The 15,529-nt window shown below is 34.3% G+C and overlaps 2 protein-coding genes across 9 annotated transcripts in view; one reads left to right on the top strand and one right to left on the bottom strand.

The window, feature by feature from the left end:
• Positions 1–15,529, top strand: part of MMS22L (MMS22 like, DNA repair protein) — a 148,609-nt gene that overhangs the window by 125,100 nt on the left and 7,980 nt on the right. For 2 of the 3 annotated variants that reach the window (XM_012444264.3, XM_012444265.2), the window contains exon 25: positions 2,370–3,872. The exons of the other annotated variant lie outside the window; for it this stretch is intronic. In XM_012444264.3, the coding sequence (XP_012299687.1) occupies positions 2,370–2,451 (82 nt within the window). In that variant the 3' untranslated portion in view covers positions 2,452–3,872. Of the gene's footprint in view, positions 1–2,369; positions 3,873–15,529 lie in introns of those variants that run through there. 3 annotated transcript variants of the gene reach the window in all.
• KLHL32 (kelch like family member 32) overlaps positions 8,774–15,529 on the bottom strand; it is a 203,039-nt gene continuing 196,283 nt past the window's right edge. For all 6 annotated transcript variants that reach the window (XM_012444267.3, XM_012444269.3, XM_012444271.3 and 3 more), the window contains one exon: positions 8,774–10,389. In XM_012444267.3, the coding sequence (XP_012299690.1) occupies positions 10,228–10,389 (162 nt within the window). In that variant the 3' untranslated portion in view covers positions 8,774–10,227. The remainder of the gene's footprint in view (positions 10,390–15,529) is intronic.

The raw sequence follows: 15,529 nt of genomic DNA on the forward strand, positions 1-15,529 counted from the left end.
TTAGAGTAGTCAGTACTCACACTAGAATTTTTATGTCCTAAAGATTGTTAAAGAATTAGAATACAGTTATGTGTTGCTTAATGACAAGGATTGGTTCTAAAAAATGTGTAGTTAAGCGATTTCATCATTTTGTGAACATCAAATAGAGTATATTTACACAAACCTAGATAGAACAGCCTGTCACACACGTAGGCAATGTAGTGTGGACTATTGCTCCTAGGCTACAAACTTGTACAACATGTTACTGTACTGAATACTGCAGACAATTATAACATGATGGTAAGTATTTGTATGTATAAACATATGAAAACATAAAAAAGGTATAGTAATTATATGGTAGAAAAGATTTTAAAATGGTACACCTATATAGGGCACTTAACCGTGAATGGAGCTTGTAGGACTGGTAGTTGCTCTGGGTGAGTCGGTGAGTGGGTGGTGAGTAAATGTAAAGGCCTAAGCCATTACTGTGCACTATTGTAGTACACAACGTACATTAAATTTATTTTTAAAATTTTTAATTTTTTAATAATACATTAACCTTAGCTTACTATAACTTTACCTTTTAAACTTTTTCTTTTTTTAACTTTACTCTTTTGTAAAAACACTTAGCTTTTGTAAAAACACACACGTTGTATAGCTGTACAAAAAGATTTTCTTTCTTTGTGTTCTTGAATAAGCTTTTTTTATTTTTAAATTATTTTTTATTTTTAAACTTTTTTGTAAATAATGAAGACAAACAAACATTAGCCTGAGCCTGCACAGGGTCAGGATGATCAACATCACTCTCTTTCACCTCTACGTCTTATTCCACTGGAAGGTCTTCAGGGGCAGTAACCCATATGGAGCTGTCATCTCCTATGATAAGGAAGGCTTCTTCTGGAATACCTCCTGAAGGACCTGCCTGAGGCTGTTTTATGGTTATTTTTGTAAGTTTAAGAGGAGTACACTCTAAAATAACAATAAAAAGTAAAGTATAGTAAATACATAAACCAGTATCATGATTGCTTCTTATTATCAAGTATAATTGTGTGTTCTAGAGTTTTATATGACTGACAGTACATTAGGTTTGTTTACACCTGCATCACCACAAACACATGAATAAGGCATTACACTAAGACATTACAATGGCTACAACATCACTAGGCATTAGGAATTTTTCAGTACCATTATAATCTTAATAGGACCCATCATTGACCAAAATGTTGTTAATGCATTGTATGCATGTGTGTCTGTGTATATGTGTATCTGTGTAAATACGCAGTCTAATCAATATGCATATTCCAATTTTATCCAACAATGTCATATATCAGATCTTTCTTAGAGACATAACAATGTTGATTATACCTTTAGCTAAGTAATGGAATCCATTTTTTTTAGTACAGTAAATGAAAACCCAAAAAATAAAGGTGGGGAGTGGCAGGGAACTGGAGAGATCATCCTTGTAAAGCTTTTGTATGCCAGAATGGAATATCTCGTTTCTTCTGCATACTGAGTTGGCTAGCCTCCTACAGTTTTCTAGAGAGAGGAAGTTGAATCACTTCAAATTGTAGCTTGAAGAAATGGCGTTTATTGTCATGTCACAAAACAAGTTTGTGCACAGACATGTCTCACATCTGGCTTCTCTGAGCAGTCTTCAAGTGTGAGTGAAAAACTAGAAGCTTTGTGTGGACCACTCTAATGTTGTATGTTGTTAAAACAAATGTTCTGCTGGCCTACTACCTTGTGTGACCGTGCAAGTCCATGAGAAGGTTGGTTTTAAAGATTTTCAATAGAACAGGTATTTAGACTAGTGAGATAACTGCTAGGCACAATAAATCATCTAAAATACCTCCTAAATGCAGGGAAGTGCTGGAGAATGTAGTAGGAGAAACAATATTTAATTTTCAAATTTTTTTACTTATAAGAAGTTAAAAGAAGAAAATGGGATATATACTGAAATTGCTACACAGGTCTATATGGTTATAGAATTTTTGTTTTAATACTTATGTTTGTGATACAAGTCTTCCCATTGTAATCATACCATCATTGCCCTTAAATAATATTCCATGAATGTATTTCATTACCTATGAGCATTATATTTCAGAAGGTAATGAACTTTTGCATGTCATTTTTAGCACACATTTTGTATATAAAAATTATACTTAAACTGAATACATCTTAACATCTAGGTTTGCTCACAATAGATAGAAAGCATTACTTTTTAAGAAGTGTTGTGCTAAGCCTGCTGGATGGATGGATGGATGGATGGATGGATGGATGGATGGGTAGATGGGTGGATGAATGGACAGACTTAATTTGGAAACACTTAAATGAAAAATAATGGAAATGATAATAAATATATTTTCTTACTTTTATTTTTTCTTAAACAGGGAAGCCTATAGCAAACTTTTGTCTCACCTGGGACAGGTGGGACAAGATGCGATGCAGAGACTGGAAAATGATAATACTTAATATATTTTGTGATTCATCCTGTCTATTGATTATCAGTATCTACAGTCACATTGTACCACTCCAATTCCTACTTTAATTAATTGTATAATGTTCTGTTTAAAATAATTCTAGGACTTTTTTTCCTTTTATATCTGTAAGTAAAAAATGTATAAATAAGGAACTAAAGGTTAATTAGCAACTATGTAATAGGATTCTTGGAACTTTGCAAAAGTGCATTCTACCTTGATGAGATTTTAGTTAAACTAAATTAAAGAAACTTTTTCTAACTAGAAGTGTTTCTGTGTATGTGTATGAGTATTAAGTAGATACTTCATCTATGGACTTTTTGCTATAATATGACCTCCTGCCTTCCTGCCTTGTGACTGATTTGTCATGTTTATTTTTTATTTTTACAATAACAGTTATGTTTTAATACGATGCTTTTTCAAAGTACCTGGCTATCCTATACTGTTTTTTTTTAGTGAAGGAAAGGCGTTGGGAAGTGAGACTGTTTATTTGTTTTTCTTTTTTAAATGTGTGAGGCAAGTTAATAAATAAAACCCTTACAAAGCATACTTAACTGTGTTAGGAATGAGACTGAATCTGGCTAAAAGAAGCTGATAGCCCCGAACATGCCAACAGTGCTTATATTTAGGTTCCAGGAGTTGCCAGTTTTTCTTTATTAATCCTTTCTTTTGGAGTTGTCATTCAAAAATCATATCAGGAAGAGGAAATACAAGAGACTTTAAGAAAAGAGAATAAATAAAAATATTCTAGAAAATTAATAATAGTAGTGGTCTGAGAAGTCAGCTGATACGTCTTCCTGCTCTTTAGCCAGAGCTTTTTATAACTTAGCATTTTATCCAAGAAACCTGTTTAGTTTCCTTTAACAACTATTGTTTCTCAACTTTGGAACTCTTACCTCATCCAGATTGTTTGTTTTACCAGTTGGATCTTGCCCTTGACTCATTTCATGGTCAGCATTATTTGGTTGAAGGAACTCCAATCCAAGTTTTGGGAACCCACCTGGTTCTCAAACTCAGCTTTGGTTTATGATCTTGAGCTAGTTACTTAACCTTTTTCAGTCTAGTTTCTTCATGGAGAAGAAAAGAAGAATCCCTTTACTATATGACAATGTTATTGTGAGAATCAATGGGATAATGTATGTTAAAATGTTTGGTGACCCATATTTCTGTTTAGAAATGTACAAATATAATTAGTATATTATTCGTGTACAATTGAGGCTAGAAAGACTCTCAGTTTTATCTTTCTCTAATGATACATGAATGATCCTAGTTTCTGTTTTCTTACATCATGTTTGCTAACTTTGAAGTAATTTGTTTCCTTCTTGGGATTATAGTCTTTATCATGGTTTTGATGTTCCTTCAAGAAAACTTTTCAGTCCTTCTCTGGCTCAAGGAGTATCTTTAAAAATGAAATACATTCTATGGTGGCGCATGCCTGTAATCCCAGCTACTCAGGAGGCTGAGGCAGGAGAATTGCCTGAACCCAGGAGGCGGAGGTTGCGGTGAGCCGAGATCGCGCCATTGCACTCCAGCCTGGGTAACAAGAGCGAGACTCCGTCTCAAAAAAAAAAAAAAAAAAAAAAAAAAAAATGAAATACATTCTAATCAGCATTCTATAATTAATAGTTCTCTCTTAACTGTGATCTATGAAATCCAAAGGAGTATTGTTGTTTTCATAACATAGAAATGGTCTGTTTTTCTCTCAAATTAACTTCATCAAATGGAATAAATGAAAGCTTAAGTCTGCTTAATAGACTTCATAACACTGAATTTCTTTTCATCATGATAGTGACTTACTAAAAAAAAAATGTATGGCTTGGCAAGTTTCAGCAGTTACTAAGGAGTTTTATCTATTTAAGTTGATGCCTTTAAAAAAGAGGTTATTTATGTGTTTGTGTATGTGTGTGTGTGTGTGTGTGTGTGGTGGGGGGGGTGTTATTTTCCAAAGGAGACTGATAAAGATATCTCTGAGAATTTTGCTCCTTAGAATATGAAATGTTTAAAGGATAGGAAAAGCTGCTACTGAATCATGCATTAGGACATGTATCTGTAGATGCTAAGAATAACTAAAATCTGCACTTAAGAATGGTAGCAACAAAGTCTATAACTATATGTGTGTATATATGTTTTATATTTATAAGTAAAATTTTTAAAAACTTTTTTTTAATTGAAAAAAGAAAATTTATGACCAGTTCCTTTTTTTTTTTTGAAAATTTTCACTGATCCTTCATTTATTACTACAATCTTGTCTTCCATTCTCAGACATGGAGTCCCTTATACCTGCTTCTTTAATAGCCACTTTTCCCTCAATATTCTGTAATTTCTGAGGCTGCTTCTTCCACCAGTGTAATATAAGCCATTCTCTTTTGGTCAGATCTGAGTTTGTTCTCCATTCTCATGTTCTTTGTCCTCTATGTGACAATTGTATTTTCTTTTATCTTCCCATCACTTCCACAGTGATACTGCTCCTTCCTACATATACAGTTGACCCTTGAACAACACAAGTTTGAACTGTGTGGGTCCACTTATATGTGGATCTGAAATACAGTATTTGTGGGGTGCAAAACCTGAGTATATGGAGGACCAACTTTTTGAATAGGCAGGTTCCTCAGGGCCAACTGTGGGACTGGAGTATATGCAGATTTTGGTATGTGCAGGGCGTCCTGAAACCAATTCCCAGAGATGCCAAGAAGTGACCACTGTATCTTGAAAACACCTTCATGGTCTTCTTTCCTGTCCCAGATTGTAAGATCTGACCCTTCATCTGCTTTGTCTCAACGTTCTGTTAGTGGTGAACTGATAACTCCAGCTTTTATCTCTTAGATCTATTTCTAGTGCTAATTTCTCTCTGAACCTCTGTATTTGGAGTCTCCTGAAATCTCAAGGCAACATGTCAAGCTACCCATGTGACTTTCTACTTCAGAGTAGCTCCTGCTTTCTTTTTCTACCCAGGGAATACACTGTTGTCCCAAATTATTTAGCCTTAAAATATCAGAGGCATTTTAGGTTCTTCATTCTTCTCCCACTTTCAGTTGATTAACATTACAGGTTCTTAGGTGTCTTCCTTTTTTTTTTTTTCTTTTCTTCTTTTTTGTGATCCCTTGCTTTCACTGTTTTTTGTTTGTTTGTTTTTTCTGTTGGGCACTACTTATTTCCTTAACTCTCGTTTTCTCTCCTACAGCTTATATTTTAAAGTGTGTATTCCTAAAATACTGTTTTCCTCTTGTTACTTTTCTGCTCAAGGACTTCCAGTAACTACCAATTGTTTATAAGGTGACATTGAAACCCTTCAGTCTGGAGACTTTCTGCCATCTATCTGACTTTACCTTTTGTCCTCAAACTTCTCTCTTTCTAAAGAAGAGGCTCCTTGAGCAGCTTTCTTTGATTGTCGTGTTCATCCTACACTCAGCTTCATTCAGTTTCCAGTGTGGAAACTGTAAGAACCTGTATAGGACCTGTTTCCTATAGAAACTTAAGACACTTAAATAGGAAGAAAATTAAAATATACATTTGGATACATGAGTATTCCAGTCGAATAATATCTGTAAAATGCCAGATGGAATATAAAAGATGATTGAAGGACAACAGAGTAATGAAAGGACTTTATTAGGCATTTGGATTTGGTTATGATTTAAATTTCAATTTAATTAGAATGTTTCCATGGCAAGGAAGAAAGCATGGAGGACTGTCTCTGTGGAAAAGTCATTCAGTATTGAATTCATTTGCATTAGAAGATTTTCATAGTTTAAAACTTGTCTATCTTTATCCTTAGTATGTTTTATTCTTAAGCATATTTGACTTCTTCTACCTTGGCATCTATTTAAGAAAATATTCGTGAGTCAGATGTTTGTGGGTTTTCATTACCCATTATTATTTTCTTCCGTGCTTTACAACAAATTTCTTAAACTACCTTATTCTTAAAGAATTACATGGACCTGTTTCCATGTACTTTCACAGAATCTTTGACAGTTAAAATTATATGTTACATAAAAATTTGACAAGCTTCTGCAGTTGGGAAAAGCCTTTAGGAAATCTGCCTTCCCCAAACCGTACATGTTATCATAGCACTTATGTCTCACCATGTCTAAAAGGTAAATAGATATAGAAACCTTACCAAAAGTTGAATCATCTGTACTGAACCACTGCTTTTTATCCATAGACTTTTTATATAAATTTTATATTTTCCAAAAACTTATCTTTTGCCTACCCCTCTTAGAGTTAAAAATATTGCCTTATCAGGCACGAGTATAGTGTGCCAATATAAATAGTATGCTTTATTTGGTTAGAAACAATTGGTTTGGGAAGCATAGCATATTCTTCACAAATTTAATTTTTATTTTGATATTGTGATAGCCTGTATTGTAAATTACCAAATGATTGGAATTGACCAGTTTCTACTTGTTAAAATTTTTGGTGTACCAATGGCGATCCAATTTTTATTGCATTTATGAATTGTGCTTTTAGAAAAATTGTGGACATTTTAATTTTATACACATATTTATGAGTTATTTATGCATATGATTAACTCTATATAATAATAAAAGTATATATTTAACTTACATTGTGCCCTTGATTATTGAACTTTTTTTTTTATATCAGATTCACTATTTGGAAGCCAAAGTAAAAATGAGTCATGTTACCAGAAAGAATAACTTCTGGTAAAGGAATAATTTCTATCTTATTACAGATGTTTTTGTACCTTGTGGTAAAACTATAGAAAGTTAGGTTTTCAGATATTGTAGCTGAAAGAGATGTGACGTACATGTGGTTAAGGTGTTAAGAAAATATGAAGGCAAAAGTATGAAAAATACCCTAATCATTACCTAACTGGTATTTTATTAAGGATCTAAGAAGTGTTATTGTATTGTAAAGATTATTTTAGAAATTCACATCTTTGCTGGCGTTTTCTTCTACAGCAAGAATATCTGCTATCATCTATGTGGTACTGTGTTTTGTTTTCTCTTTTAAAGTAAAATATTGATATTTAAGTGTTTGGAAGTCTCATGGCCTTCCTATAAAAATTCACATTAGTATAATAATTTACATTACAAATACAATTTAGCCTTTAATTTTGAAGAGTAAAAATGGAAATGGAAGATGAGTAACTATAGGGTAGTTCACTTAAATAGAAAATGTATATATATTTGAATAGTTTTAGTGAAATTTGGTTCATATGACCAGACTTGGAAATATGAATAGAATTCTTATTTCTATTATTGATAACTTCTTTGAATAAAAGGATCTAATTATAAGTTATCTGGGGTTTGTTTGTTTGATTTTCTTTTTAGGGAAGGGATGTTATTTTTTTGTACTACTTTTGGCTATAGCTGTAAAGAATGAACCCTGTAAAACCTTTTAAAATTCTGAGTTTAGTTCTGTAATATTACTGAATATTACATTATAAAGATCACCTAGGAGGGGTTTGATAATATATGTTGATTTGTTTTATATGAATAGTTGGAAATATATACAAAAATAATCAAGGGTAGTCTCAGCCTGCCTTTCCATTATTAGTTGGGTAAGCTTATTTTTAGAGCATTTCCCTTTCATCGATTGGATATAGAGCCTGGGAATACAAATAGATTTTAATAGTATTAGGTAAAACTGCTAGAGAGAAAATTCATGTCCCAAGTAGAAAAATTAGTATAGCTGAATTCTTAAGTCCTTGTTGAAAAGATTTCTGAAATACTGGAGTCCATTTTCCTGCCTTGGTAAGGCATTTTTAAAATTTAGTTTAGGTGGCTTAGACCATTTAAAGAAGCTGTCTTCATTCTAAATATCAATGGTCAATATCAATTTTCACTGTTCAGAACTATCCAAATACTCTTAAGATTTTTGTCTACACTAAATTCCTATTGTTTTTTTTTTTTTTTTTTTTTTTTTTTTTTTTTTTTTTTTTTTTTTTTTTTGAGACGGAGTTTCGCTCTTGTTACCCAGGCTGGAGTGCAATGGCGCGATCTCGGCTCACCGCAACCTCCGCCTCCTGGGTTCAGGCAATTCTCCTGCCTCAGCCTCCTGAGTAGCTGGGATTACAGGCACGCGCCACCGTGCCCAGCTAATTTTTTTGTATTAATAGAGACGGGGTTTCACAATGTTGACCAGGATGGTCTCGATCTCTTGACCTCGTGATCCACCCGCCTCGGCCTCCCAAAGTGCTGGGATTACAGGCTTGAGCCACCGCGCCCGGCCAATTCCTATTGTTTTTAATGCATCTATTTTCCTTCTCTTTAGTCTCCTTCCTGCCCCTTAAATCTGAGTAACCAAAGGTCATATATTTTTTCAATGTTTTATATATAACAATATATGAAGTTAGTGAATTCTGTATTTAAGACAAAAAGATCTTTTTATTCATTTTTGATTACAAAAAATGGTTACATGAATAAAATAACAATTTCTTTTAAGAGAGGGATTACTGAATGATTAAACTGCCAAGGAAAAAAAGAGTGAATTCTTCCTTTTAATAAAGATGACCTAGGTCCTGAGGAACTTAGGAAAAATAAAAACTCACCTTATACTTGTTGAATTTGTTTTCAAATGTGATTATTAAGTTGTTTTATTTATTTTTTGTTATAGACAAAGCAAACCCAAAAAAATCTAGCTTAAAAAAGAACTCTTATGCATTATTAAAAGTGATAGTAATAAAATATGTATTGGTGGTGGAGAAAAATCCCACAAGCACTCAAGATTGACATAACCTTTAACAAAGTGGAAAAACTTTTATTAGAACTGCCAATTCTAGGTTCAAATTTATGTCAAAGCACTTTATGGTACCATAATTAGTACTACTAAATTATTTTTTAGCTTTAAATGTCATTTTTCACTAAATGATTTTAAATGAGACATCTGAGAGTCAAGTTTAGATATCTGTACAAGTTTAGATATCTTTGGTTTTGGTAAACTCCCTATTTCCTAATTGTGTGTCTCTTTCACATGCTCTTCAGTATCATTTATTCTATAACATGTTTCCAAGTTCTATCCAGTAATTTTTAAACGTTAAAAATAATCCTGTTAATTACAACGTTCTAAAGACAGTAAAACACCTTGTAATTTCAGTAACATTTTTCTTTTTCTTGGGCAAAGTATTTCAAAATATTCACCTAATTCTCTTGATTTTTTTTTTTTTAATTAACATGGAAATCAGTAATGATCCTTAAAAGGTGGGAAAACTGAAGTGTTGTAAAGTTAGGTTCTGACCCAAGGTCAGAGTAACCAAGGTGAAAAATATGGGCATTTCAACTGCTGTTCTGATGTATGTCTATTATTCGTATCAACTTGAATAAAATATGTCATTTAAAAATTTATGTCATAATGCTGAGTCTCTACTGAGCAGGGCTGCGTAATGTTAAATTCAAGCCCAGCTTTAAATAATAAAGGGATTAAGTACAGAATATATATATTTTTAAGATCATTGATGCCATTTAGTCAAATAAATTGCCAAACAGTGTTATGTTGTCTTAAGACAGTGCTGATTAGAAAAAGTGTACAAAGAATGCTCTAAAGACCCATGGAACATAATGTACCTTAAGTTGGCACTAAGCTGTACCACAACAAAAGTCACATATTGCATGTTGACATACTCTGAGAAGGGTGACAAGAGTTTTCAATAATGTATTTTAGAAAATTGTTCATTTTTTGCTTATATCTATCTGAATATAAGACCTATAAAGCAAGACAAGGAAGCATTGAGCACTGAGTCTTTTCATGCCCAGTATCCAACAGTCAGGGCTTTGTCTTTCCTCCTGTTCATGATAGTTAAGAGAGCATTGGCTTTTCAGATGGTGCCAATCCTGTGATGAGGCACTTGAAGAGTTTGAAGGTTAGGGCACGTGAAATATGGAGCTGGAAGGAAGCATGCTGCTATTCCATTGGAAGCAAAAGGGAGTGTAGGCCCATAGAATACTTCTTCTTTGCCTTCTCTGCTTACATCCAGTACCTACAAAAGAGGAAGAGAAGCCTCTACATCAAAGACTGCTTAAAATAAAGCTGTGTATACATAAAAGAAATTCGGAACTTAAATTCAGTTATGCCACCATCACCATATCTTAGGAATTCTTTTTCGTGCTTGAATGGTACCAGAAATATTTATTAAATTCCTACTAAATGCTACACTATGTTAATATATGTTTCTGGATGTACATATTTACATACATAGATTATATTTATACACATTTAATCTTCAGAACAATTACGCGGTAGGTAGCATTATCGTCATTTAAGAAAACTGCCTTAGACAAGCTAAATAACTTGCCCAAACTAGTTAGTAAGTAGTCTGTCATTACATTGGCTTAAACATCCTCATCTGTGAAATGGAGAAAACAAGGCCTTGCAGCTTTGTTGTGAAAATTGATGACATCTAGCTCAGTGTCTGGCAGGTAATGGAATATAACACAGCTTAGTAGCAAGTTCAAAATAAGTTCAGTTGATTCTGGAAGTTTTTTCCCAGTTCTTTCCTGTTCATCTTGGAGTTTTGTTTTTATTTTTGTTGTTTTTGTTTTTGAGACAGGGTCTTGCTTTGTCACCTAGGCTGGAGTGCAGTGGTCCTCACTGTAGCCTGGATCTCTTGGGTTCAAGCAATCCTCCTGCCTCACCCTCCTGAATAGCCAGGATCACAGGTACACATCACCAAGCCTAGCTAATTTGTAAATTTTTTGTAGTGATGGGCTCTCGCCATTTTGAACAGGCTGGTCTCAAACATTTGCCTCCCTTGGGTTTGGTGTTTTAAAAAATAAAAGTTTGTCACTGACATTGTCATATTGTATTCCACCTTGGATCGCTTTTCCTTCATCTGCATCCTGGAAGTAGGTGTTGTTACTCAATATTTCAATCACAGGTCTCTTACTATCCTCCTTTAATGATCCAGTCCACTCTCATGCCTTCATCTATCACCTGTATGGATAAATCTTAAGCCTATAACTGCAGTAATGCATTATTTTACAGGAAATGTGCCCTTGAAATCTGGGGATCCATGCTCACAAATGAAGAAATTACTAAGTCCTAGAATAGAAGATCAAAATTACAGCCATTTTCTCCCCAAGTGGAGATTAGATGTCCCAATCCCTTTATTGAACAATATACCCTGTCACTACTAATTTAAAATAACTCATATACTAAATACAAACCTTTTCTCTGTTCTGTTAATTGATATATTTTATTTCAGTGTCACATTTACAGTTGTTTTGACTAGGTAAGGCAAGACTCCCCCATTTACTTTCAAAATTTTCTTGGTTATTCTTATACATTTACTTTCCTAGAGAAACTTTCGAGATCTGTTTGACAGGTATCACTCCTTCACCCCATGAGAAAAGGGAAAACCCCAGTGGGGCTTTGGATAGTATTTCATTAAGAAAGTAAATCAGAGGTCATTTAGTATTTGCTACAATTCTATAAGGCTAAAAGTATTGTCTTCAGTTTACAAAGAAGAAAATTGGTAACTGGAAAAAAATAAGTGACTTTCTCAAGGTCACACAGCAAGTGACGGAGCCAGTATTTGAGCTCAAGATGCAACCCAGAAAGAGCAAGAATTTTGTGCCCTCTCTCCTGAATGAAAACATTTTTAAAAGGCAAAATACTAATGAGATAATCATCCAGAGAGCTTTTGTCTGGTTCCCTGGGCCAACAGAGACTGCATATGTTAAGCAGATGTAATGTATTTAATCTGAGAAGGGAAAGGGAAGCATTGGCAGTTTTTCTCCAAAACACTCCCCTGTAAACTGGCTGAAAGAAGGCAATTGGGAGAATGTGGTGCCAAGCTGGCACTATATCCTTCAGCCAAAAAGAAATAATAGTAAATGAAGAGAACAGTAGAGGTGATCTAGAAACACGGATTAATCACTTGCACACTTACGCAGCTGCTCCTTCATGTGCCACTTGTCATCCATGGCACACAAGATTAGAGTCAAACCTCTGTGCCGTCCATTAGTTTACACACCCACTAAATAAACAACACCCTTCATCAGTAATCTATTTCCAGTATTTTCCATGAGTGTTTATTACTAACAAGTCCAAATCTCAGTCTAAGAGCATCTCTGCTTTTCTCTGCGTTGTCCTTGTGTTGGTTAAGTAGTCTGTGCTAAATCAGAGTAGTAGCAGGAAATAAAGTATGCTTTTTCAACATTGGACATGTTTCATCCCACTGTGGTTGAATCTTACAAATCACAGTTAAAAGAGCTTAGATTAGGGTCCAGAAGGGACAGCTCAATGAGACATTGGTTGGTACTTCTGAAAGCAAAAATACGACTTTAGTCCTTCCGAATGTTAATAGAACAATCTCTGAACTACTTAAGTCTGACTTGTACTAATCAGCCATTGCTCTTGGATTAATGATTTGTGGATTAATCTTGGATCAAATATTAGGTAGATTTGTGATTTGATGACACAAAAAATTTAAACCTTTATATTTTTAGTCTGCATTTGATTTTCCCCACCATGCTTCTGTACTTAACCCACTGACGTACTTAGGAATTTCCATTGTTAAGCATTTTCTCATAAATACCATTCCAGTCTCCCATTATCTTGCCTCTGTTGGATGTTCTTTAAGTAACAAAGAAGTGGCCTACTTTTGAACACGTAGCTAGTCTCTCCAACCATCAACTTATTACTGTTAGTGTATTGAAACAAATAGTTCTGTAGTCATCCATAACATAAAAAACATTTGAGCCTTAGTTCAGAATGAATGATAATACAGCCTGTAACCAGCTGTCAGTAACCAAAATGAAAGATATATGTCTACTATCCATGAAGGCCTCTTATTTCAAACATCTCTTTAAGTGATAATCCATATGCTTATATGGATACTTAGTAAATAGCTATTAATAGTAAAGGCTCTTAAAAATAAATCCACTGCATGTGGTAGCTCACGCCTGTAATCCCAGCACTTTGGGAGGCCGAGGTGGGCGAATCACAAGGTCAGGAGTTTGTGACCGGCCTCGGCAGCGTGGTGAAACCTCATCTCTACTAAAAATACAAAAAATTAGCTGGGAATGGTGGTGCATGCCTGCAATCCCAGCTACTTGGGAGGCTGAGGCAGGTGAATCACTTGAACCCAGGAGGAGAACTTTGCAGTGAGCAGAGATCATGCAACTGTACTCCAGCCTAGGAGACAGAGCAAGACTGTCTCAAAAAAAATTTTTTTTTAACAAATTTGTCTGTGCTTTGTAGGACCAGTGTGCCAGCCAAAGGAATAAACACAGCATTTTCCAAAGAAAATTCTGTTCATCAAAATGGCTACTGGAACACAGAAATACCCATTATGGTAACTTTTATTTAAAAGCAAATATATTAGAATATATTATTATACAATCTCAGAGGTAAAACTTATTCCACTAATACATGCATTGATTTAAAAAATAATTGAATCCTCTTTGAGAATCGCCATAATCCTGAGGGTACTCTCAAATATCCTCAGTGGTTTAAAATATGCACTTATTTACCTCTTCACTTCTTGTGGCTAGATTTGTTTGAAAACAGCCAAATGTCATTAGCAGTTAATTAGTGTATATGATTAGTGATCATTCTAAAGAAAAATTCTTTGGTGACAAAAAACAAAGATGTGACTATGAAGTATTTTTGTTTCTAAGTGAACATTCAAGATGATTACAAAATAGGAGATGTGGAAAAAGTGCACTGTGGCAGCACTCTGGTCTCCTAAACTTGGTATGTATAGCATTTTCTTTATTTCCTCATTATGTTATGGTTTCTACCCATTTTCTATTCCTTGAGCTAATCTGATACTAAAAGTAGTAGAAATATGCTCATAAATGTGTTTAAAATTTACAACCTTATTTCATAATAAACCCAAACTTCCATTGTACAAGTGACCCAAATGAAGGGTCCCAAAGCCACTTAAAAAACAGTGTTCCAGTAGAGAACTGTTGCCCACTTCTAGGTTCTACCAATTCTGAAAAGTGAAAAATAAAAAGAAACCTAGAAGACTGTGAAAGACTACCAAATACATGCTTGGATGAAGACCAGAAGCACTCTTTGAGAAAAAGTTTGCTCATTTGTTGTTATCCGAAAGATAGGACTAAGCCCTAGTGCAGGACAGCCTTCCATTAACTAACTGAAACCAGGACAAGGCAGCCTTCAGTGAACTTCTGTAAAGTCTTATGTGGCTCTTCGTGTGTGTGGCTTTGATAATTCTTTTCTCCTGCATTATTTTTTCCCAGTTTATTAATTTTCTCTCAACTTTATTATCTCTCTCCTATTTTCTTTGAGATTATTTTTTGGTTCATTTTCTAACTTACGAAGCTATATCTCACAAGCTTTGCTGTGTATCGTTTTCATTATCACAGTTCTGAGAATTTTTTAAAGTTCCATTATGATTTCTTCTTTAACCCGTAAGTTATATAGCAATGTGTTTTATTATTTCCAGATATGTAGGGGTTTGTTTATTTATTTATTGAGATGATGTTTTGCTCTTGTTGCCCAGGCTGGAGTGCAGTGGCACCATCTTAGCTCAAACCACAACCTCCACCTCCTGGGTCAAGTGATTCTCCTGCCTCAGCTTCCCAAGTAGCTAGGATTACAGGCATGCGCCACCTGCCCAGCTAATTTTGTATTTTTAGTAGAGACGGGGTTTCTCCATGTTGGTCAGACTGGTCTCAAACTCCTGACCTCTCAGGTGATCTGCCTGCCTCAGCCACTCAAAGTGCTGTGATTACAGGCATGAGCCACCACACCCAGCTGGGGTTTATTTTTTTGTTAAGTTCTAACTTAATTGCACTGTATTAGAGTTATATAATACTATACAATACTTAATTTTTTTAACTCAAGTTTTCTTAATCCTATAGTACATGACTGGTTTTGTAAGTGTTCTGTGTATGCTAAGAAAAAAATATTCTTTCCAACTGTTCAATCAGAACTCATATCCATTCAGACAAGCTTGTTAATTATATCTTTCATATCTACCCAACCCTTGATGACTTTTTTTTTTTAACTTCATCTATATGTATAATAGAAGTACTTTAAATTCCCCAGACAAACCTCTGGCAAGACAAATCAAGAGAAGAGGCACTATTATGAATGTAAAGGGAGATATAACTAAGGATAACACAATAATTATATGCTAGCAATTT

This window comes from Aotus nancymaae, unplaced genomic scaffold, assembly GCF_030222135.1.
Source record: "Aotus nancymaae isolate 86718 unplaced genomic scaffold, 86718_ANA_hifiasm-v0.15.2.pri h1tg000040l, whole genome shotgun sequence".
Lineage (NCBI taxonomy): Eukaryota > Metazoa > Chordata > Mammalia > Primates > Aotidae > Aotus > Aotus nancymaae.